A 22,953-nucleotide genomic window follows, 5' to 3' on the forward strand; every position below is an offset into this window, starting at 1 on the left:
TATAAAAATCAATAAAAATAAAGGATTAACAAGAATGACTATGGTTAAACATTGAATGATAAAATTAGAAAAAAGGTCATTTCATTTATTAGGAATAAAGAATAAACAATATAAAATAAAAGCATATTCTATATAAATCCATGTCTACAGTTAAAGAGCCACTAGGCCTTCTACAGTTAAAAACCGATATCATAATTTGTCAAAAAATAGATTTTGTAGTTGTACAAATCCTAGACACTAGGATCAGAAATTCATAAATAGAATAATATTAAAAAGGAGTCCAGTCTAATCTCTCACTCATGAAAAAACTTTCTGTACTATAATAATATATTCAGTACTCCCTTTATGTATTTATTAGCCTTGGCAATTAAATATTATTGCGACAAATAAAAATAATCTGCTCTTAGCAACAACTGAATAAAATTTAAAAATAGGAACAAAGTACATTATAATTTTGTCTATATAATAAGTCACTATGACATGCTATCCTGGAAGACAAATAGAAAAAGAGAACTATATAAAAATCTGCATTATTATCAATACAATCAAATTTTAAATTAATCACAAGACTACTCCTTTGTTAATTCTAGTCAGTTCCATGTCAGCCACGAGCAGGATTTCATCCCACTTGTGTGACGGCGTGTGAGGTGGGGTTGTGATACCAAGCTTCAGTTCTTTGGTGGAAGTTGGAGTTGTGAACTCCAGTTTCCGTTTGGACCTTCCAGCAAACACATGGCAAGCGGTGCCCCTCTGCTCACTGTCCAACAGCGACAGTGGTGTGATGGGGGATGGTGTTGTCATTAAAGTCTTATCACACTTCTTAATCTTGTGTGGCCCCACATACTTAAAAACTGGCTTCTTTAATATTAAATTACCTGATACTTTTTCAATGAGACCAATTGAGATAAATACATTGGCAATGTCATAGAGTCTCCTTACTTTGGACTTGTGTTGGCGGTCCTGCTGCTCAGGAGTGAGGACTGTCTTACTCTTATTAGAAGTGTCTATCAACACTCTCACAGCCATCTCCAAGTTTATTAGAGTATTCTGCAAAGGAGAAATATTATGTTATTATCAAGCTGGCAATGAATTTAGTTTTGATTAATAAAAATATGGTTTAATGTATCAATTATAAGCTACTCACAGGAGGTTCTACTAAGAACAGCATCAGGAATCTCTGAGCCAAAACTCCCAAAGTTTTATGTTTGGGTGTGGGAGGCTTGGGGGCTTTCCCACGCAGAGCTTCTGATAACTTAAGGTGCTCCCCCTGCTTTTTCAACATTTTAAGAAATGAATTTAGTCGAGATCCTCCATGCCAAAGATATGTGTTCTTTCTCTTATGAACTGCACACTGCATAGCTTCAAGTATGTTTATTATATCATACATTCGACGTTTCTCTACGCCTAGCCGGGCTGCAGTGCTATCCAGTTGTATTTCCACTGGACCATCACCATGGAGTGGATACAGATTGAGGAATCTGTAACAATGTAAGTTTATCAGATTTTTTCTTCTCAATCTAAAATGATAGTATTTTGAAGTGCGTTTGCTCACCTGTCACATAATATCTGAAGGGATTTTTCTTTTCGATGTATAGCACTGGGCGGCGGTGTGGGATATTGCAACGCGACATTAGTCAGTAACTTGAGGTTAGCAGTCGGCGATACATAGTTGGCTGAGTTTGTGACCTCAGTAAGCACACAGCGCTTTGGGGTACAAGTTATGTTGTCATCTTCATACATTGTGCGTTAACATTATGTAAAAATCCTATTTTACAAAATATTCGCGTACTTTTTGACAACCACACACAAATCGCGTTGGTTTGGTTTGCACAAAAACTTCAATTATAACAGAATAATGTCACAAAAAAACATGCTACAAGTTCGGTCTGTGTATAAAAATACAGTAAATCATTGAAATATGAAATTAAAATCTACAAATTAACCTCACGGCTCACGGTAAACAATTTTGACAGTAGCAAATTGCGCGCGAGGCTCGAACTTCTACGAAACTCGAAAAGGCGCATAAAAACGTTTAGTTATTGGTCACAATTTTTTTTGAATTACATTGAATAAAGAATAAATGTTTTTTTTTAATGATATTTAATAATAATTCACTTTCCTGAATAAAATTTGATTAAGCATTATATAGTATCCTTGTACAACAGTTTCGATGAATTTTTTAATTACTTTGCCAATTACATAGAGCTTAAGACAGTTTTTTTTTTTATTCTTACAGAACTTTTTTATATTTCAAACAATACATTAGGCCTTTTTTATGATGAAACAATGTTTATTTTATATTCTTTGGGATAATACCAATCAATAATGTAGTTTTAGTCAAGAAACGGAAGTATCGATGCAATTGTTTATGGTAGGAAATTCTTTTTTTACTTGCGTCACGTCATGGCTGGCATGAAGCTTGATTACTTTTCTTGCAAAAGTGAGCTTGGTTTTCTTTGAAAGCGGTGGTTTCTGCCAATGTTTTGACTTTTATTTACGTTTCGACTAGAGTTCGATATGTTTGGTTAGATGAAATAAAACGAAGTGTTCGTGTGAGGATATGCGTTGTTTGCTCTAGAGAAAGGTGTAAATCCATAACAAAATGAACGACGGGGATTGGATATGCAGTGATGCGAATTGCGGAAATATTAATTTTGCACGCAGGGCTTCATGTTATAGATGTAATAAAGAAAGACCCGACAGTTCCAAAGCCTTCAAAAAGAAATTAGGCACAGAAATAGGAAAGACTGCAGCTGAAAAGTCTCGTGGCTTATTCAATGCCGATGATTGGCAGTGCAACAAATGTGCTAATGTTAACTGGGCCCGGCGTCAGACTTGCAATGTTTGTAATGCACCAAAGTACGGCGAAGTAAGTATGACGTTAATTTTTGAAGCCCTCTAAACATGTGTGGTAGGCAGATGAGCTATACGTTGTTAATGATTTCAGGTGGAAGCGCGCACCGGTTACGGTGGAGGTTACAATGAGCGCGGCGTTGTGGAGTACCGGAGACGTGAACCATCCTCTGATGATGAATATGATGAATTTGGTAGAAAAAAGCGCAAACGTAAGGCAGACTCCCAAGAGAAATCCGAAAAGGTATGTTTAATCATAACTCGTACTAAGTATGTTGGCACTAAAGGCTTGCATTAGTTAAAATAACATCTCTTCTAATTCAATTTTTATAAATCACATATGCTAAGTTAATAAATACTTATTTTCGAAAAATCATTAACACCATCTTGATATACAATATCTGTCCTTGCATTTAAGTTCTGTAATGGCAGCTTTTTTGTGTAAAAATTTTCTTTTTTTAACCAATATTCAGGGAGTAATGGATTTTGAAGCTAAAGAAGACTTGATGTTATATTATAAGTGCAATAACTTTTGAAGCACATCATTATTAAAGTGGAGATAATTTTTCCTGCCTTCAGGTTGGCATCACTGAAGGAGCAGTATTCAAAAGCTTGCCACCAACAGTGCTGCAGATGGAATCAAATAAAGAACGTAAAATGCCAGTCCTTGGGCCAAACATATCACTAATTACAAATAATCCAAAAGATAAAAGAAATGGCAACCTTAGCGATAGCTCCATGTGTGAAATTCCCTCACTAACAAATGCAGGAGTTAGCAGATATCAACAAATGAACAATCCGAGACAAGATTATATGTTACCCTCTTACAAACCAAATGGTACTCAAACAAGAAAGAGATTCTTAAGTGCCGGTGATAGGGAGCAAGCAGCTTCATCAGGCTATGAAACTGGCTCAAAAAAGAGTAAACATGATAGCACAGACTCTCTTATACCTAAAATGTATAACCCAGTAATGGAAAATAGGGTTTCATCCACAAAGAATGATCTCGTTTACAAATTTACAAGACAAAATCCAGCTGAAGATTTTCAAGTAACCTACACCTTAGAAGAACGAATAAGAAGTGCAGCTTTTGCCATTGTGTACAACAACTGTAAAATTACCACAGATAAATTTGAAGCATTATATGACAAACCAGCACCAGATTTTAAAACAATCTTTGCCTGGAGACAGCGGCTTTTGAGCACAGGTTGTTTAGTAGATTCACATACAGAATTAGAAAAATCTGGAATGACTACTGACAAAATCAAATCTCAAGACAGAAAACCAGTTTGTAAATTGCCTAATCCTGATGAAATTATTATTGACTCTGACAGTGATGAGGAGGAACCTAATCAAAATCTAGAAAAATCTGGTAGAAGTATGAGTGCTGAAACTTTGTTCATTGGAGGGAGTAGAGAATTGCCAGCAGCTGGTAGCTCAGCCAGCACTGTGGATGGAAGAGGATCAGGAGGTAGAAGTTCTCAATCCACACACCGACAAACTCGTTCGAATTCCCGCGACAGCCAAGACTCTAACTATCCAGATACTGATTCAGAAAAGGGCTCCAAGTCTGTGAACCCAAGAAACGTTCTGAAATCATCAAATACATCAACTAGACAGTCCACCCATGGATCTGACTCTGATTCAGTGTCGTATAACAGTGAAGAAGATAACTTCTTGTCAAGAGTATTTGGAGAAGGCAGGAAGAGACGTAAAGTGAAGAGAAGACCCATCCCTGTGGCACCTACACCTAAACTTAGTAGTTATGTGTCTACCGACGTCAACACTTTTGAAGGATACAGTACAGTTAAAAAGGCAGAACAGTCGCCTTTAGTGACTGGTAACATCTACACAGCTAATCTCCGTAATATGAATGTAAAGTCTCGTGAAAATATTGATATTGATGGCTGTTCCAGTGAGTATGTTCCTACCAAACTGGGTTCTACTGCTAAAAAGAATTATCAAGAGTTTAAAGACAATGTGCGAAAGAAAGGTTACTGGGCTAAGGGTAATGGAACTTCTCTGGTGATAAACAGGCATAATATGTCAATGGATGTCATTCATAAAACAAATAGAACCCCAAATAAACCAATAGATGAACCAGTCAAAGCTGTAGAAATTCACCAGTATGTTACTGCACAGTCTAAAGCTGTAAATAATCAAGCAGATGATTTCACTAAAGATGACATTGAGAATTTCGTCAGCACTGAACATTATATGCCTTTTGATAAACCAGTCAAAACAGATAAAAATTGTGTTATAAGTGATACTACTGAGAACACTGATCGCATTTTTGCTGTAGTGCAATCTAATAACACTGCTAAAAACAGAAGTATTTTAGACATTTTTGATATTAGTGAGCCAGCACAAAGAACTCCAGATGCTGAAAATGATTTGGAAAAGTATGATAATGTGAGAAAAATGTATGAGAATGAATGGGATGAAGAGGATGAAGCACTCTATAAAAATTCAGAATGTGATGATCAAGCAACATTAGGTGGGCATCAATCTCCAGCTATCTCCAACAGGCCTGAGAGTCCCACTTCTGACATGTTGTACACAACTGACAAAAAGCCCCAGCGAGAACAACCTGGTGATAAGAATTTGATACCAGAATTCATCAAAGATAAACATGAAATGCTTTTGGACATGTTAAAGGATTTTCAGAACAAGGAAATAAGTCAGATGGTATCTCCACTGAAACATGGGACCCCTCAGCGTCAAGAGGAGAATTTGCACCACAATATAATTGATACTAACTTTAATAATTCTATGGTTGATCTGGAATCAATCCCAAACCCTGTCGCACATAAACATGACACAATTCCAAGTCTTCTTATCACCAGAAGTGATTGTATTCCTAACCCTATAGTGAGCAAGCCTGAGCGGGCTGTGAATATGCTCATGGACAGATCTGAATGCACCCCAAGTAATACTTTCAACAGAACTGATAGAATCATCAGTCATCCTTCTGACCCACATCCTAGAACTTCAGATCTGCCAGTAAATACATCAGACTTGTTTATGAATCAAAGCATAAGAAGACCTGATCCAGTTCAAAACGTTTTTGTCCCTGGAATTTCCCCTATTCCAAATCTTAACATATCAAGATCTGACAGGATTTCAAATCACAATATGGAAAGGAGTGATTTGATGCCAAATCATAATATTCCCAGAGCAAGTCAGGGTCTGAATTATGTAATTCCTGGATCTGATTTAGCATATAAAACAACCCTTAACAGACCAGAACAAATGACAAAGTACCACATGGCACGACCTGAACAAGTACCAAACTATTCCATGACTAGATCTGAGTTAAACCCTAATTTTAATATTCCTATACCTGAGCCAATTCCGAAAGAAGCGTCACTTGAAATTTTACGTTTATCAGAAAGAGTTGGTAGTCAAGTTACTGAAGACATTCCTAAAACGATTAGTCCTTCAAAGCGAGTACATATCCTTGAATACGTCACTATTCAGCCTGGTTCATTGCCACAGAAGATTGTCCCAACAAACCAAAATAACACATCACAACATGCAAGTCCCAACGCACCACAGTCAAGTAACACAAATTTCATGACTTCAAGCCCTAATGTTGACGCAAGTAAAGATACTCCTGCAAAAATTGCAGAACAACAACAGCCTGTGGCCCAAGTGGACTTGTCAAATTTATTAGCTGGCATAAACACTAACACATTACTATTAGCATTGCAAAATCTTCAACAAATAAACCAAAATTCTTCACCTAAACATAGTGAACCAACCAATGCTGAGCAACAAGACACTGAACAACCTGTGCAAGTCACGGAAACCATCAACTTGACTAATGACGAAGACTGGGAGAAGGAGTCTAACAGAGACGGGAGCATTGAGAGGCAGTTGGAGAAACTGGACGGCAACACTGACACTCCTTTTTTAAGTGATATTTTTGACCCGGGCCCAGTTGTTATACCTCCTAACATCGTGAGAAAGTTAAACCTGAATATACAACACCCAGAAGAAGATAAAACTAACAATACTTCGCAAACAAATGAAAATGCACCGGTTATAGGGAACTTTAAAAGTTTTGCTTTACCAAAACCTATTCTACTGAATAGGTTAAAACTGACTGTGAAAACTGCCGATAAGACTACGAAAAGCTCAGGCAAAAGGGCGAAGCGAAAGAATAAGGTTTGTATTCATGAATTATAAAAAAATATTAGAACTAACAGAAGTAAATAAGGCCTATTATTCGTATATATTTTATGCGATATGCGATATGCTACTATGGCAGGGCTTATCATGTCAGGCGCTAAGTGTTGCTTTGTAACTTGATCGGGTGTATGACGGTGCCTACGCTTGTTGCAGAGCAAGTCTTCTCCGGCTCCGGGCCAGCCCGAAGGGGAGGAGGACGAGGATGAGGAGTCGGGCGACGAAGCTGACCTCTCCAAGTATGACTTATGGGGCAGCGACGCTGAGCAGGGCAACTCATCCAAAGCTGGTCAGTATAGGTTGTTGTAAGTCCAATTAGTAGCGTAATGCCATAAAGTTAAAAAACAAATACAAGACTATACAGTTTTACTTTACGTAAAAAACTGGCCCGCACCCCTGATGTCAGATGCTCGACGCCATTTTGTTCGTTTGTTCTAACTAAAAGACCGAAGGTCGAAGATATCCGACGAGAATATTACACAAGTAACAACTGCTTAGTTGTGTGTGGTCCAGACAGACATGCGAGGTTTTCTGAATTACACGGATTTTAATAGCAGTACTCGCACCTAGCACAAAATGATATTCTGTAAATTGTTTATTCTTGTATCCGGTTTCCAGATAATGCGGATAAAGCGAAAGACGGCGAGGGTTCCAAAGAGGGCGGGTCCGACAGTCAGGACGACAAAAACGACAACACTTCGCCACACAAGAGTAAGAGAAGGTTGGTCTTAGATGTGGGTAATTACTTATTTCACAACATACATGTATAATACGAATAAGTTTTGTTGCTCACAAGTTTTTAATACTTAGCTGTGAGTAATTAGTAATTTTAAGCCACCGACTCGGCTGTTCATAACACCGCTGTTGGTTTTGATTTAGTGTTACCATTTTATATTGAGCTTCAGTAAAAACCTATGGGGCTGTCAAGCCACAGTCACTCCTGTATCTGTAGATTTTTTTCAGTCAACAATATAAGGTATAAACCTTATTATTCAGGCATAAAGTTGAAAATCTATCATTGACAGATTGGAGTAGCTCGATGTCCTGGCTTCCTTACATATTTTGTCATACTGAACAGCATATTCGGTGGCTCTGTAAAGTATTCTTGTGTTGTAGTGTCACAAGTAAGTACAAGTATATCGTTTGCGCAGGTCTAGGAGTTCCTCTTCCTCATCAAGCTCGTCTTCTAGTTCCAGTTCTAGTCACAGTTCCACAGCTCCTAAAAACAAGTGAGTTGCCTCTTCCGTTCTATATAATGTTCTATTCTGATTTCATTCAATGTAATAAGATTGATATAAAAAATTGCTCAAATCTATCTATGATGTGTTATGAACGCTGCCATATGGAATGGTGAGTTCATTTCACAATTTATTTACTAAAGATCTAAAATCAGTTTCTTTCTTCTTTAATCTAAAATCGATCTAAACATATCAAAAGGGAAATAAATAATAAAATCAAATAGGCTTTGTATAGGTACTGGGCATTAGTTGAGAGATTATTCTGCATACTACGTGTTTGGCAGATTCGACGATTTCAACTTGAACAGTGAGCGCGAGTCGCCCCCGAAGGGTCGCAAGTCGCGGTCTCGCTCGCGGTCGCCGCGCTCGCGGGCCCCCTCCCGCCGCAAGTCCCGCGACAGCCGCTCCGCTGGAGAAACCAGGTTTGTATCTATTCCACTTCTTTAAATGTACAGTTAACAAAATTGCATATACCACTTAAGTATTAGATTGTTAAATCAAATAGTAATGAGCTGAAATTGGTCAGCAGGAGCCACGAGTCATCGCGCGACAAGGAGTACTCCCGCGACCGCGAGCGACGCGACAGGTCGCGCGGCAGTCGCGAGCGCAAGGAGCGGCGCTACAGCCGCGACGGCGGCAACCACTACAACTCGCGCGGCCGACATCGCTAGGCACGGCGCTGCTCCTGCTGCGACCTGTACGCCGAGGCCGTCTCCCGTCTTACTCTCCAGTAAGCGCACGCGTTCGAGGCGATTGCCGCCACATACAACAAACATAGTTATACAAAATAGTCTTAACTCATGTGTATGCAGCTCTTGTCAAACTGATTGCATATAAGGTTTTATAGCTGTCTAAATAGGTCTGTTTCATAAAAAATAAACTTTTTAAACTGTTCTCTCCTATGCAAATGATGCAACTGAATCTTGTCGAAAGTGTCTAATTTAGGGACTAATTGGAATTTATTACTAATTTGTAGGTTCGTAAAATAATTATTGTATATAGTACAATGTTGTGGCTTAATCCACACATTTTTAAAGTTAAGATGTACGTTATTGTTACTCGCGAGTCCAAATGATTAAATTGGTAAATGTCAAACATTTTATGTGTTTACTGTTTGTGATAATTGCTTATTAGAAATTCAAAGAATAACATTAATCATACGTAGCGCGCTTGATAGAAAGAGATCTCAAGATAGTCACAGTACATTATTTTAATGTGTTTTGCGAAGTAAGAGTTTCGGATTCAAAAACAAAATCAATTATGTTACTACACCTAAAAATCACCTTAACATCATTAGTGTCAAATATATTCAAAATTGACTATTCAAATATTTTGAGACAATAAACGTACTTTCCAGATACGAAAGTACGCGACGATTCCATGACGCTATGCTCGTTTCTCACGTCACTCACATTTGAAATAAAAACATTTGACTTTGTTCCCTGGAGAGATGGGATCCAATGGGGATGTTTTTGCAACTATAGTCCATCAGTGTGGAAGTATTCTCCACGATGCGACTAGACTCTATTTAAAATGTAGGGTTCTTAGGCCACTATCCCACTGGCGTTTTACGAGCTTTGGCGCTTCTCTGACGTCTGCGCACGACGACGCGACGTTAACTTTGCGAGTTTCTTGCATTGCACAGCAAGTGTGGTGTGCGACGTTAACTTTGCGTTCAGCGGATGTATCGCTTGCCAATAGAAACTCGCGACGTTAGCGTCTCGTCTGCCTGCGCGACGTTGGCGCTGCGCAGAGGTTGGAAAAGCGCCAATGCTCGTAAAACGCCAGTGGGATAGCGGCCTTAATAGGGATGCCGTTCTGGACAATATTTAATAATAAATGTAGCTATAAAGAGAGTTACGTGAGTCCTGGCGATGTCTTCAGATGCGTTGAAGAGGAAACGAGGAGCTAGGCCACAAATGTCCATTATAAAATCAGTAAGAAGGTTTGACATAAAAATAATAGTCGTAGTGGCGACTGTCGAAGACAGAAAACAGAAGACAAGATTAAGATATAGGACTCCCACACAAAACTGCGAACTCAGAATCGCTAATATCTGCGAACTCGCACGAATGCACCGCAAGAACTCCCGATCTCATTCGCATCGCGCATTCATGCGATATGACGCCCCTTTAAAAGTACTACTTTCTACGAAATGGTTTGCCGCGCAAAATAGTATCGCAGGTGTATCTGCGATTTGCGATGCGGCATCGCATCGGAGTTTTGTGTGAAAGCCCTTAATTCGAGCAGGAAAACTGCCAAAATACGTGCATTTTCTTGTGTGATAGCTACAGTAATTAATAAGAGCCATATCATCGCACAAACCTGTTAAATAGTTTTCGACGTTTGCCACACACTAACAACGACACTCCTTAGCGTTTATACCATTATCTAGACCTAAACTTCAAACAGGTTCTTCAAATCCTAAAACATAATGACTATTTTCGTGGATACATTGATACAGCGATTTGGTTGTGAAAAATCTGTCGGCGATGCTTAGTTTTCGCCTCCCTGAGTCGAAAACAAAAGAATGTAATGTTTAAAAGATCATTTGAAAATAGATTGTCACATCTGTGGGAAGGCCAGATGCATGTTAATTTATATCAGAATCAACTTCAAAGAAATTGGCTTTTAAAATGGGAAGGTCTGAATAGCTGTACTGGATGTAATAATTGTAAAGTTAATGATTGATCGTGAGTTAATGACTAATGATGAGAAAGACTGATTGGTAGATGGTTAAGAGCCGTGTAAATGAGTAGCCCGATGCGTAGTGGAGTGGGCTATGGGAAGTTACTGTTACATCAGTGTCAGCCTATCCTTACGCTATCCTTTAACGTGTGATATTGTAACTTTGTAAATAATAATCGTAAAACATAATCGCTTCTTAACGAATAAGGTTTGATATAAAAATATGTATATCTCAGGAAAATTGTTGATTGTCTTGTATTGTCGTCGTTTCTCTCTCATGATTATAATTTTCTTGCAAAATGTTTTGTAGCCGGTGAAAAGACAATTTTGTTAATTTTTGAATACCTAGATACGAATTACATCTATGTAAGCTAACATTGTATGGTAATTGATTTACCATTAAAACATAATAAAATCCAGCATATCTTTTATTTTAGTTAGTGTTGTTTATGATAAACATTACTAAAATTTAATTAAAAAATAACTACATACTTACGAATTACATTATTATAAGTAAGAAATAAGTACACGATTGATAAACAATTTTAGAAATTAATTAAAAACAATAGTCAACATAATAATGTGACAAAACGATAATCCATTCAGCTCTTAGGTTGTCGCTCTGAAATAGAAATTATTTTTTTAGCGATTTACATTTTGAAATATTTTTTTTTCTATAAACCAATTTATTTGTTATAGCCTGGTAAGTTAATCCCTTAATCGCATGCTTGGTCCATACCGGCCCCATTGTATGCGGTATCGTGCAATGTACCTACATCCTAATTTGTCAGGCTCTAACAACCATTTCTTAGCGATACCCCAAAAAGTTGGTACTAATAGAAAAAAAATCAAGCTAAGTACCTGTGGGATCCAAACAGCGGCATTCCTGAAAGACGGACCATCGATTAATTACCTTGATCAAGTCTTGTTGATTTAGTTGTAAAAAGCGAAAAACAATAATTATACAGTGACTGTAATATTCGACCCTTTTCTATTCATACTTGTTTTTTTTTGTCGCAAATTGCACTAAGGAACACCGGTCTAAAACATATTCTGGTCTGAGAGGTAGAAAATGATACTGACTGCGCTGATCACTATAGGCTTGGGCCCTTTAGGAGGCTCTGGCTTCTTGACTGGAGACTTCGGCGCGCACGTCGCTGCACCTTCCACTGCACCACCTGAACAATGCACATGGGTGTGGCATGTGATTATACGTCTCTATTAGTGGCGGTTCTACCGTAGTCAAAATCAAAAGTCGTTTATTCAAAGTAGGCCGAAAATCAGCACTTTTTGAACGTCAAATTTACAAGAGACATCCCCCAAAACGCCGCCCTTCACCGTAGGAACTGTGTTCATGCCTAAAACCCTTATGTGACATTGCTTGGATAAATTTCGCCTTTTTATGTTTTCTCTAATGTATGTCCTTATGTACTCTCTCATATATCTGAATTTAATGAATGTATGTGAATTTTCAGCTATATCGGATTAATGTGCGCAAAACTTTTTAAAGGATTGGACTCACTTCAAGTCTCTATATATGGTATGGTAGCATAAAAAGTCAATAACAAATACCTGGACCGACGCTAGCACCTTCCCCAGTGCTGATTTTATACAACTGGAATATAAAGCATGTTTGAATTAGAGACACTCAATACTTAATTTTTTTGTGCAAAATCGAACGATATTGTTTTGTCCAATCATTATGCTCAACATTGCTTACCCTGCCATCATCACCAGCCGCGAATCCTGAAGACAACGGAAGCACCTCTGGCCCCCACTGTTTTATAAAGTGGCCGAGTCTTGCGACGCGCTGCGCAGGAGTCGTTACCGTGTGCGACCCGCCACAATATCGGTTGCACAGGTGCTTGTCCGTTTCTGATCTGGATACCGAATGTAAGAAACAATACATAGTATATTTCAATAGCTTAGCTCGACTTGTAACAATGGCTGTGTGGTTATATATTATATACCTGACTTTGTAGGGCTGTTTGGGCATCATCTGCTTATCTATGTGCTCCCAGTCGTGCATGTTGCGATGCGGTAAATTGCTCGCTTGGGCCTTGCGAATAGCGTCTGTAAACGTGAAACAATTATCAAATCAAAAGCTATTAAGTGTTAAGCCTGGGGCAGCACAGCAAAAACTTATTTTTATACAACAGGAAAAAAAAATTCTAACTAAATTAGCAAAAATATAGTAGTTATACTCTTTTACCTAATTCATAACTGAGATACGGCTTCATGGAAAGCGTAGCCGGCAGTGGTTTTGCAGGTAGCGGCGACGGTGCGTCCATCGACATTATAGCTTTCGCATCGCACGATATGCAGTTGACATCCCTAGAGAGAAGCACAGTTGGAAGGTAAAGTATAGCTGTGAATTGCTTTTAAAATTCTTGTTGCAAAATCCTTTTGGTGATTAGTAGTAGAAAATTGAGTACACTATACAGACTTAGGTACCTACGACTGTTCTCTCAATATACTATGTATCTGTCGATTTCCTTTCTAGAGATAGGAATTTGAGATGTAGGTACTTGTATGGTGCTAATATCACAATATTATCTCTAGTACCTAAGCAAAAGAAAAGATAGATAGAATATTGGGAACGGTCGTTATTGGAATAATCAAATTGTATCTACTATTGGTAGTGTAGCCACATTTATGACACCAATATGAAGAGTGCTATAATTATTGTTGAACTGTTACCTCAACAGTCTTCTCTTGGTGCCAGCAGCTTCTGCTTCGCGGCGAAGTGCTGCCATCTGCTTCAGATTATCCTGAAGCTGTTTCAGTTTGTTGTTGAAGAATTCCTTCACAGGAGACAGCTCCATCTTGTCCAGTTTAGTCTCGATCTCACGTTGGATGTCATCCAGAGCTTGTTGCCAAAGAGCTTCCTAAAGGTTAGGGTAGATAGGAATATATAGAGTAGATAGGTAGGTAGATAGGAAGTTGAGGAAAAAATCTGTGGACGTACCTATTCAAGATAGGTACTACTGAGAACTTGAAGTGAATATCAAAAGCCGCAAAACGAATCACATAATTTAATAGAAACCAACTTCCTATGAAAAACGAATACGAAGATATGGTGCAAAATCAAGAAAGAATAAAAATAGGCTCTTACAGACATTCGTTGGCAAAAAACAAAGCTTTCATTCATCGGGGATCTGATGACATGCCTAGTTGTTTGTTTCATATTAATGGGAGAGGCCCAGTAGGTACACGTTTAAAGCGAACAATTATCTGCTATGGCTGAATGAGTTCGTCAGTAACGAGCGTCGTTGACCTTGCATGAAGTAACATTCAGATGCTTGTCCTATTCAAATACCGGAACGAGTTGGGGTAACACAGAACCTCGTTAATCAAAACATTCCTTACTGTACCTACCTATTCACTTATCTATAAGGTTCCCGTAGTCTGTTAGAGGTATTCGGGTACCTATTGTAAATAGTACCATCTAGCAAAGCGAATTTCCTTAATAAGGCATAGGTAGATACTTAGATAAACGAGGCTTAGGTACTTTCCCTGTTGGGAGGGGTTAAGGGAGATTATATTTTATCTTACTTATATGAAAGAGTGCAGATAGTTTATTTTTCAACAACGTACCTGAACATTGAGCTTTCCAAGCGCATGCTCCAATCCTTTAGAGAGGTCATCGCAAGCCGTCTCGAACTGATCATGAGATACCTTCCTAGCCAGCATGCGAAGGTCTGCCTTGTCGGCCAAGGCTTCCACCATGTCCTCGCGGTCCAATTTGATGGCCTTTAGAAGCTCGATTTGTTCCAAAAGAGCCTGAGAATAAAAATATTTAGAAGAAAAAAGTTGCAGTGCCTAGTCAATGGGTATCCATAAAAGGCATATCGAAATTATAGCAGTTAAACTCTAGTTTTGGAAGGTCCATCATGCCGTCTCCAATACTTTTTAAAACAATGACATTTGTTGATGTGTCTGCATTGATGACACCGATAACATAAGAATAATGAAGCAAAGGTTTGCTGTAGTTTATTACGTCAATATGATTCTGCCTGTCCTCTTTTTCAGCGGCGAGATGCAGTGCCGTCTCATGGACTTGTTGCAGCTGAGTCTGCATATCTTGCACAGTTTGGAACAATTGCATTAATCCTGCAAAGAATCAGGCTCTCATTGAACGATGTCGGCAGAAGTTGGAACCTGAATACACCGCCTATGTAAGTACGTAATTTGTTTTTTAATTAAATTGTTTACCATTGATCTGTGACAGAATGTGTGTGTTAAGAGGTATATCCTTATTCTGCCATTGCAGATGCCACTATAATACTTATTTTTTAAAAATCCTGTGATTTCTTTTTAACTTTATATGCGAACACAGTGATTTCCCTAGCAACCGTCTATTGGCATTGACTAGCGAGACAATGGCGCGTTGTAGTTTACCTTGTAGATCCTTAACAAGATCTGGCGATAGCTTCCCGGCGAGACCCATGTCGCCACCAGTCAACCCTGCGATTTGCTTCGCCATATATTCTAGTTGATCTTGGAACGAAGACAGCTGAAATAAAATTCGGTATTAAGACTTTTACCGTGGAATTTGATACTGTGGGATTAAATAGAAGTTAGCTATATCTAATCAGATCTGACATATAAAGGACCGTCATTTAAATAGTATCCTTATCTTTGGGCCATCCCATTTTGTACCTCTATGTAAAGATGGTGTACGTCGTAAAACGTCGTTAGCTGACGTGTGTCGCTCAAACCAAAGAGATAACAAGATTACCTGGTCGTTGACGAGCCCGTCAGACTTGGTGATGTTGTCGCAGCACTTCTTCAACTGCTTCTCTAGCTCAATCAGCCTTTCCATCACATTTCCTCCCATTTGAGCCATCTGAATCGTCTGAGGGGACTGGCCCATTTGGTGCGACTGTGGTGTATACTGAGTCACTGTGGACCAATTAATTTAAGTTTTAAGTTAAAGGAACAATAATTTTTTCACCTATTTTCTTGTATTTTCCCACTTGTGCCTGCCCAAAAATTTATTATTTTTATATTTAATATTTAAAAATGTTAATAATATGTATGTAAAAAAAAACGGAATAAAAAATATTTATTTTCTCTTCAATTAGAGTGTCTTTACATTCATCACCAGCAGTTTCCCATGATATCGTCCGTTCCTAAGTTAACTGTTTAGCGCCCCCGAATAAAAGCTAGCCTATAGCCTTCCGCAATAAATGGGTTATTAAATAATAGGTACTTTATTTTCGTAGACTGGTTCGATAAATAAACTTACTTCCTGCTCCTGGTGCTGCCATACCCGGGGCGAGTGTGATGTTGGGTGCAGGGCCATCTACTCCCCCACCATATCCTCCGCCACCTGCTTTTCCACCGCCGCCTTTACCACCGCCTGCCTTTCCACCGCCTGCTCCTCCTCCAGAAGCGCCTCCTCCGGGTCCGCGTCCTCCATAAGCTTGCGTCATCACTTCACCGGCGGGAGTGACCAGCGCTAATGTAGACGGTGGAGGCAGCGGAGTTGGTGGTTCTAAAATAGGAAGTTCGAAGTTAATTCATTTTATCATCATCATCATCATCAGCCTATCGCAGTCCACTGCTGGACATAGGCCTCTCCAAGTGCACGCCACTGAGATCGATTTTCGGCTGCTCGCATCCAGCTCCTGCCAGCCGTCTTGCGCAAGTCATCACTCCACCGTGCCTGAGGACGTCCTACACTACGTTTGCCGAGGCGTGGTCTCCACTCCACATTCATTTTATATTTATTATTAATTTCCTTTTCCGAGCAATCTTAAAACTTTCTATAACTCATGTTTGTTGCTTTGTGGCTGACTCTTGGAAAGTCCCGTCAGCCAAGTGATTTTTATTCACTCATTTAGGTACTGATGGCTATCAGCAATTTAGGAACTGACCGCGCCAAATTGTTTCAGAGGTTTAGCCATGAGCTCCTTTTAGAATGTTTCGAACTAAACTTCAAAAAGAGGAAACGTCGGCTAGTTCTTCTCGGTCTCACAAGTATACATTTCAGCTGCTTGTGCCATAAGCATTTCCTAATCGCGATTATTAGATAATCTGTAGGTACGCAGTCGATATTTTAGCACCTGAGAAATGCTAACTGATAGTATCAATGTGAGCTTAGGGTCAAATGGCAAGTGATTACAGGAATACACATAATTATTTACGGTGGATAATTTGTCGTTTCTGTATGTATTTCGAATATTTTATATTACTTACTGAAAACAAAGCAATATCTTACCAAAAGCATCATTGACTTCCTTCATCGCGTTATAGAAGGATTCTGTCAGAGAGTCCAGGTCGTTCCTTACTCGCTGCAAGTGGCCAAGCAGCTGCATAAGCTCATCTTTAGTAGCATATGCAGACAAGTCTAACATAGATTGAACACCCGGCATGCCCTGTGCTCCACCCATAGGGCCGAAAGAACCTTGTCCTTGTACTTGTTGAGCACCAGGAGGCCCATACCCTTGGCCCTGTTGGCCACCAGCAGGACCGTATCCTTGGCCCTGTTGGCCACCAGCAGGTCCGTATCCTTGGCCCTGTTGGCCACCAGCAGGTCCGTATCCTTGGTCCTGTTGGCCACCAGCAGGTCCGTATCCTTGGCCCTGCTGACCACCAGCAGGACCGAATCCTTGGCCCTGTTGTCCACCAGGAGCACCTTGTCCTTGGCCTTGTTGACCACCGGGTGGGCCAAATCCTTGGCCTTGTTGACCACCGGGTGGGCCAAATCCTTGGCCTTGTTGACCACCAGCAGGACCGAATCCTTGGCCCTGTTGACCACCGGGAGGGCCTTGTCCTTGTACTTGCTGACCACCGGGTGGGCCAAACCCTTGGCCTTGTTGACCACCAGGAGGGCCTTGTCCTTGGCCTTGCTGACCACCAGGCGGGCCATAACCTTGGCCTTGCTGACCACCAGGAGCGCCTTGGCCTTGCTGACCAGGTGGACCATATCCCGGAGCTGGCTGGCCTCCAGGAGGCCCATACGCTGGAGCCTGTTGACCACCAGGTGGACCATATCCCGGAGCTGGCTGGCCTCCAGGTTGACCACCAGGTGGACCATAACCCGGAGCTTGCTGGCCTCCAGGGGGCCCATACGCTGGGGCCTGTTGACCACCAGGTGGACCATATCCCGGAGCTTGCTGGCCTCCAGGAGGCCCATACGCTGGGGCCTGTTGCCCACCAGGTGGACCATATCCCGGAGCTTGCTGGCCTCCAGGGGGCCCATACGCTGGGGCCTGCTGACCGCCTGGCGGACCATAAGCAGGAGCAGGTTGACCACCAGGTGGGCCGTACGCTGGAGCTGCTTGACCACCCTGCATTCCTTGACCACCATCAGGACCGTATCCACCACCGCCCGGTCCCCTCGGCGTTTGCGACACAGCCTTAGCTTTTTCTGCCAATCTGGCCGTCGCAGGGCTCCTAAAAATTAATTCAAGTTACAAGTTATAAAGTACTCATAAATATTGGGTGAGAATCTTGTACTAAAAAACAGCTGGTTAGGTTCTTAAACTTGTTGAAATTGTGGTAAAAAGAGGGTTCTTTTATTAAGCTTTGCAACGCAGGAAATTCATATATAGTTCTGCAATATTTAAATTTTCCTGAGTAAATGCCAAAAAATCTACAAGAATTGCAAATAAAATATTTGTGTTTCTGATTAAAAGACGGGGTTTTGTTTGATGGATGATTAGCCTATTTGTCTATAGAAATAAAAGACTAACGGTTGGCTTCCAGTAGCCTTTTGTAGTTCGACCGTCTCTCCAATGAGGTCTTCTATCAGTGAGCTAAGCTTGCCGATGCCTTCTTCTGCAGCATCCAAACGTGATGAGACATTCATGTTGGTCCACATGTCTGTAATTGCCTTCAAATTCCCTTGTGACCTGTTACATCGTTGGTCTGTTAGTCGCATAGCGCGACTATTGTGCGCGTGGAAGGAATGTAGAGTCATCATCATCATCTCAGCCATAGGATGTTCACTGCTGAACATAGGCCTCCCCAGTCCCTCTTAGATCTCCACAGATAGCTGTTGGAGGCGTCCTGCATCTAGCGTCTTCCGCCGACCTTTATGAGGTAGGTTGCCCACAATGAATGGAGAGTGCGTCCTCGCAAATGCTTCTGCACTGTAACAGACCCTGTGCAGCTGGCTAATCTCCTAATATGAGAACAGCAGCCACGACGTTAGTTATTGTATTTCTATCTATACGGACCCAAGCGATGGAAATACAAAGTTAAATTAATTAACATAAAAATTGTAAGGAGTACCTGACTTCTTGCAATATATCCTCGTTCTTGGGGGTGGTGCCGTAAACGCGTTGCTTCAGGTCATTGACAGTGCCTTCCAACACGTTGAATTTGCTGAGTGTGACGAGGGAAAGCCTCTCTGAGGACGGTCTAGAGGCTACAGGTGGAAGTGGACGAGATCCTGGTGGTGCCATTGGCGGAGGCATTGATGGCGTGGTCTGAGCAGCTGCAGGAATGGCTGTCTCATAGCCAGTTGGTGCTTGTGGCCCACCTCTAGCGGCTCCAGAAGGCGGTGCAGGACTGGATGGAGGTCCGACGCCGCCTTGGGCACCAGGCACACCGCCGGGGCCAGCACCCGCACCACCGACTCCACCCGGACCCTGACCTCCACCGGGACCCTGAGCGTAACCAGGAACCTGACCGCCACCAGGACCCTGACCTCCACCGGGACCCTGACCTCCACCAGGAACCTGACCTCCACCGGGACCCTGACCGCCACCAGGGAACTGACCGCCACCAGGAACCTGACCTCCACCGGGACCCTGACCGCCACCGGGGAACTGACCGCCCCCAGGAACCTGACCGCCACCAGGGAACTGACCACCCCCAGGAACCTGACCGCCACCAGCAGCCTTACCACCTGGAGTACTCATTCCGGGTGTCGTGGTTTTTCTAGCTAATATCATAGAAAACATAAGATTTTATAATATGTTTAGGTACCTGCAGTCAGTAAAATTAAGGAGATTTTTAAATTTGACTTATTCACTAGTTAATGGAGAACTTACAAGGCGCTGGAGTGTAATCTGTCCTTTTCCTGCGCTCAACTGTAAAAAAAATTGTTTTGAGTAATGGCGTACCTATTGGGTACCTGTAGCATTAGAATTAAGTGTTTAGGTTTGACCAGCTTACCAACGAGCATACTTTCTTGATCAGGTGACATCGGATATGTTGCTGAAATATGTAAGCAATATCATTTTAATTTATTAGAACACAGTATGTAAATAAATAAAATTGAGTGCTTATTACGGAATTGATTTCAGACTGTAAGTACATATTTTACAGTTTCGAGTTCACTCAGAAGTTTCAATATGTGTTATCGTGTAGGTAATTTTCATAAGTGTGTTACTTTAAGAGATGAAATTGTTGTTTCGGTATCACCCACTTACCTAGCTCATAGCCTCCGGGTGCCTGAAAATACAAAAGATAATTTATATGAAAAATTGAAATTATAATCCCTAATTGATCAAGAGCCTTACCTTTAGTAGTAGTATTTACAAACCAGATACTTTGTACATCTGACAACTTTCAGGTATTTTTGAAATACATTAATACATGTTGCGAGTAAAATTACCCCTGTATCGACGATGAACTCGCTGATGGCTATGGTCTGGGTGGTGTCGGAGGGTCTGCCGACGGGTAGGGCGGCCACGCTGCCTCGCAACTCAACATTCTTGCTCAGCACTCCCAGTTGTTGGGCAAGGCAGTGCAGGACAGTCTGCAGCATACTGAAGTCCACAACTCCGATCTAAACCGAACAAAAAATATGTAGAAATGTTACCTTAATGGTAATGGTAATGTATCCTGCAAATATTGTGTGCTAATCTTAATGAACAAAGCTTGATCCTGTTAAATAGTTTTTACGCCTCGGCAGAGCTAAGAATTCATATAGGTCAATACTCTACAATCACCAATTTATTAGATATATTTATAAGATCTTAATAATGTTATTATAACTTTGCTAATTAAAATCTGTGTATAACGCCATATTTTGGCTAGACTCACAAGATTTTCTAATTCGTGAAAACATCAATAAGTAAATATTCAATCTAATAACATTCCCATTTAAAGAATGGGTGGGTTTCTTCGAGTGATGCTGGTTTTGTGCAAAATATTTCTATTGTCTGTGGCTTTTTTGGCGCCAACTGTCATTCATACGGGAATGAAATCGATGGCAATAAAAGGAATATCTTTTCCCACTTTTTTCTTTGGCGTTTGTTGATTAATGCTGTGGGAAGTGTCGTCTAGAAAATTCACGAGTATTCATAGGTCGTCGTCAATGAAAGTATTTATAAGAGTGATACGGATGTGGGAGGCGTGGCGCCTATCCCCGTTCATTGGGCGTCGGTCCAAGCTCTATTAGCAGCTAAGGATCACAAAATATAAAAGCCAAAAGAAAATGCAGTACCTACCCAAATTTTTTGTGGAAATTATAACAATGGCTTTAATTGTCATAATTAAGATTTTTACTTCTTGACATAGGTACTTTTATGTATGTATTTAGCATTAAACTTTATAATACAGTTGTTTGTTTACCTCAGGAGTACCGATGGCCAAGTCGATCATTTCCGATATATTCGTTAGTACAGCCTCGTCTGTAAGCAGATGTTACATTACATTACACACTACTACATCTTTTGTAAGCTATTAGATAATACAATCTTACTATCGTGGAAAATGTCATCACATGGGGTATCTGGGCAATTTACTAATCTAATTAATATAATGAATAACGAATACCAACCATCTCTACAGACACAACACAGCGCAAAATGCATTTTAAATTATGTTAATGCTAGTGGTTGATAGTAAGTGGACGTAATATAAAGTGGATATATTATAGACGTAAAGTGACATAATTACGCAATCCAGAGGCAGGCAGACTAGATTTATCGAATATCACAAAATGTACTTACTCGCCATGTTTCGGCTTTTACGTTACAACTTAGTACTTAGAGAGAAAATTCTTTATTTTTACGATACAAACTAAAATAAATCGAAAATTTGATCAGAATGATTACAAAATTTAAATAAATATAGAAAATTTATTGGAAGAAAATGCTTTGACATTAAACGACAACTTTTTTTCTGTGTCTCATTACAATTTATAATGATGCCTGGTGCATGACACTTATATTAATACTTTTTAGGTATTTTTTGTTTTTCCGATTACAGCGGCGAAAACATGGAAGCAAGATAACGAGAGCTAAAGGTTTGAAATGTTCAAACTGAAAAAAATTAATAAAAAAAATCTACCCAGCTTATGTACCTATGTATGTACTTATTATTTATCCACATTTATTTTATTTTAAAATACCTTAAAATCAAATCTTAGTTATCGTTGTTGCAATACCTATTGTAATACCGTATATACGCAATAACATAAATAAATACTATGCATTTCATCAGCATGATAAGTATACCTAAGCAGGCAAAACGTTAATACAAAATAGACATTAAATAAACGCAGGTAAGCACCATACACAACGAAGGGACACTGCCAATTCTTCTCCTTTATTTGACTCTAAGTTACTCGAACTAAATTCTAGTTTGAACAGGATACCCCAGACTGTTTTATTTCAAAAATAAAATATTAGTACAAGGACTAGTGCGCAGGCTTGCGGAGTTTGCGGAGTGCAAGTCTTTTTGCTTTTACACAGTGAGGAAACTGCGACCAGTATTTATAGCCCAGTTTTAATATAAATTTTCTATGTACAAAAGGAGTTGTAGTAGGGTAACGTTGACCAAATTAATTGTGTAAAGTAATTTAAGTGTCACGCTTAGATAAAGGCATGTTTAGTTGTTAAAACCGCTAAAAATATATAGACCAATCAGTATTTCCTTTCTGACCTATTTGAGACTCAGTACCGACTACACATTTGGTCTCATAATTCACGAGAACAATAATATAATAATATTCGTTCATTGAATGACATTTGACGCCTGCAGTTCATCACGTAGCCTCTGGTCAAGCGTCATGAGC

The 22,953-nt window shown here is 40.0% G+C and overlaps 3 protein-coding genes across 8 annotated transcripts; 1 reads left to right on the forward strand and 2 right to left on the reverse strand.

The window, feature by feature from the left end:
• Positions 1-69: 69 nt before the first annotated feature.
• On the reverse strand, positions 70-2,023 carry LOC110370220 (transcription factor E2F7). The gene is made up of 3 exons (XM_021325970.3): positions 1,553-2,023; positions 1,145-1,478; positions 70-1,047 (listed from the first exon to the last, which is right to left on the reverse strand). The coding sequence occupies exons 1-3, from the start codon at positions 1,738-1,740 to the stop codon at positions 562-564; spliced, it is 1,008 nt and encodes a 335-aa protein (XP_021181645.1). The 5' UTR covers positions 1,741-2,023; the 3' UTR covers positions 70-561.
• A 341-nt stretch (positions 2,024-2,364) lies between these two features.
• On the forward strand, positions 2,365-11,389 carry LOC110371498 (uncharacterized). Of its 5 annotated transcripts, none has more exons than XM_021327797.3 (8): positions 2,366-2,869; positions 2,948-3,097; positions 3,433-7,023; positions 7,201-7,333; positions 7,663-7,765; positions 8,196-8,273; positions 8,567-8,704; positions 8,809-11,389. In XM_021327797.3, exons 1-8 carry the CDS (start codon positions 2,603-2,605, stop codon positions 8,951-8,953), a joined length of 4,605 nt encoding a protein of 1,534 aa, XP_021183472.3. In that variant the 5' UTR covers positions 2,366-2,602; the 3' UTR covers positions 8,954-11,389. The 5 variants fall into 5 exon arrangements, 4 of the variants coding, with proteins under 4 accessions (XP_021183472.3, XP_021183481.3, XP_049698271.2 ...); XM_021327806.3 differs by having other exon boundaries at positions 8,812-11,389; XM_049842314.2 differs by having other exon boundaries at positions 8,591-8,704.
• LOC110371510 (collagen alpha-1(III) chain) lies at positions 11,383-22,063 on the reverse strand. Of its 2 annotated transcripts, none has more exons than XM_049842317.2 (22): positions 21,887-22,063; positions 21,507-21,565; positions 20,545-20,718; positions 20,360-20,381; positions 20,103-20,144; positions 19,979-20,017; positions 19,215-19,869; positions 18,674-18,832; positions 17,197-18,374; positions 16,222-16,470; positions 15,712-15,875; positions 15,372-15,486; positions 14,971-15,083; positions 14,568-14,753; positions 13,671-13,858; positions 13,183-13,304; positions 12,941-13,043; positions 12,691-12,850; positions 12,543-12,585; positions 12,054-12,148; positions 11,832-11,856; positions 11,383-11,592 (listed from the first exon to the last, which is right to left on the reverse strand). In XM_049842317.2, the coding sequence occupies exons 1-22, from the start codon at positions 21,891-21,893 to the stop codon at positions 11,573-11,575; spliced, it is 3,918 nt and encodes a 1,305-aa protein (XP_049698274.2). In that variant the 5' UTR covers positions 21,894-22,063; the 3' UTR covers positions 11,383-11,572. The 2 variants fall into 2 exon arrangements, with proteins under 2 accessions (XP_049698274.2, XP_049698273.2); XM_049842316.2 differs by lacking the exon at positions 21,887-22,063 and adding an exon at positions 21,715-21,837.
• Between the last annotated feature and the right edge of the window lie 890 nt (positions 22,064-22,953).

The sequence above is a fragment of the Helicoverpa armigera genome, chromosome 5 (assembly GCF_030705265.1).
Source record: "Helicoverpa armigera isolate CAAS_96S chromosome 5, ASM3070526v1, whole genome shotgun sequence".
NCBI lineage: Eukaryota > Metazoa > Arthropoda > Insecta > Lepidoptera > Noctuidae > Helicoverpa > Helicoverpa armigera.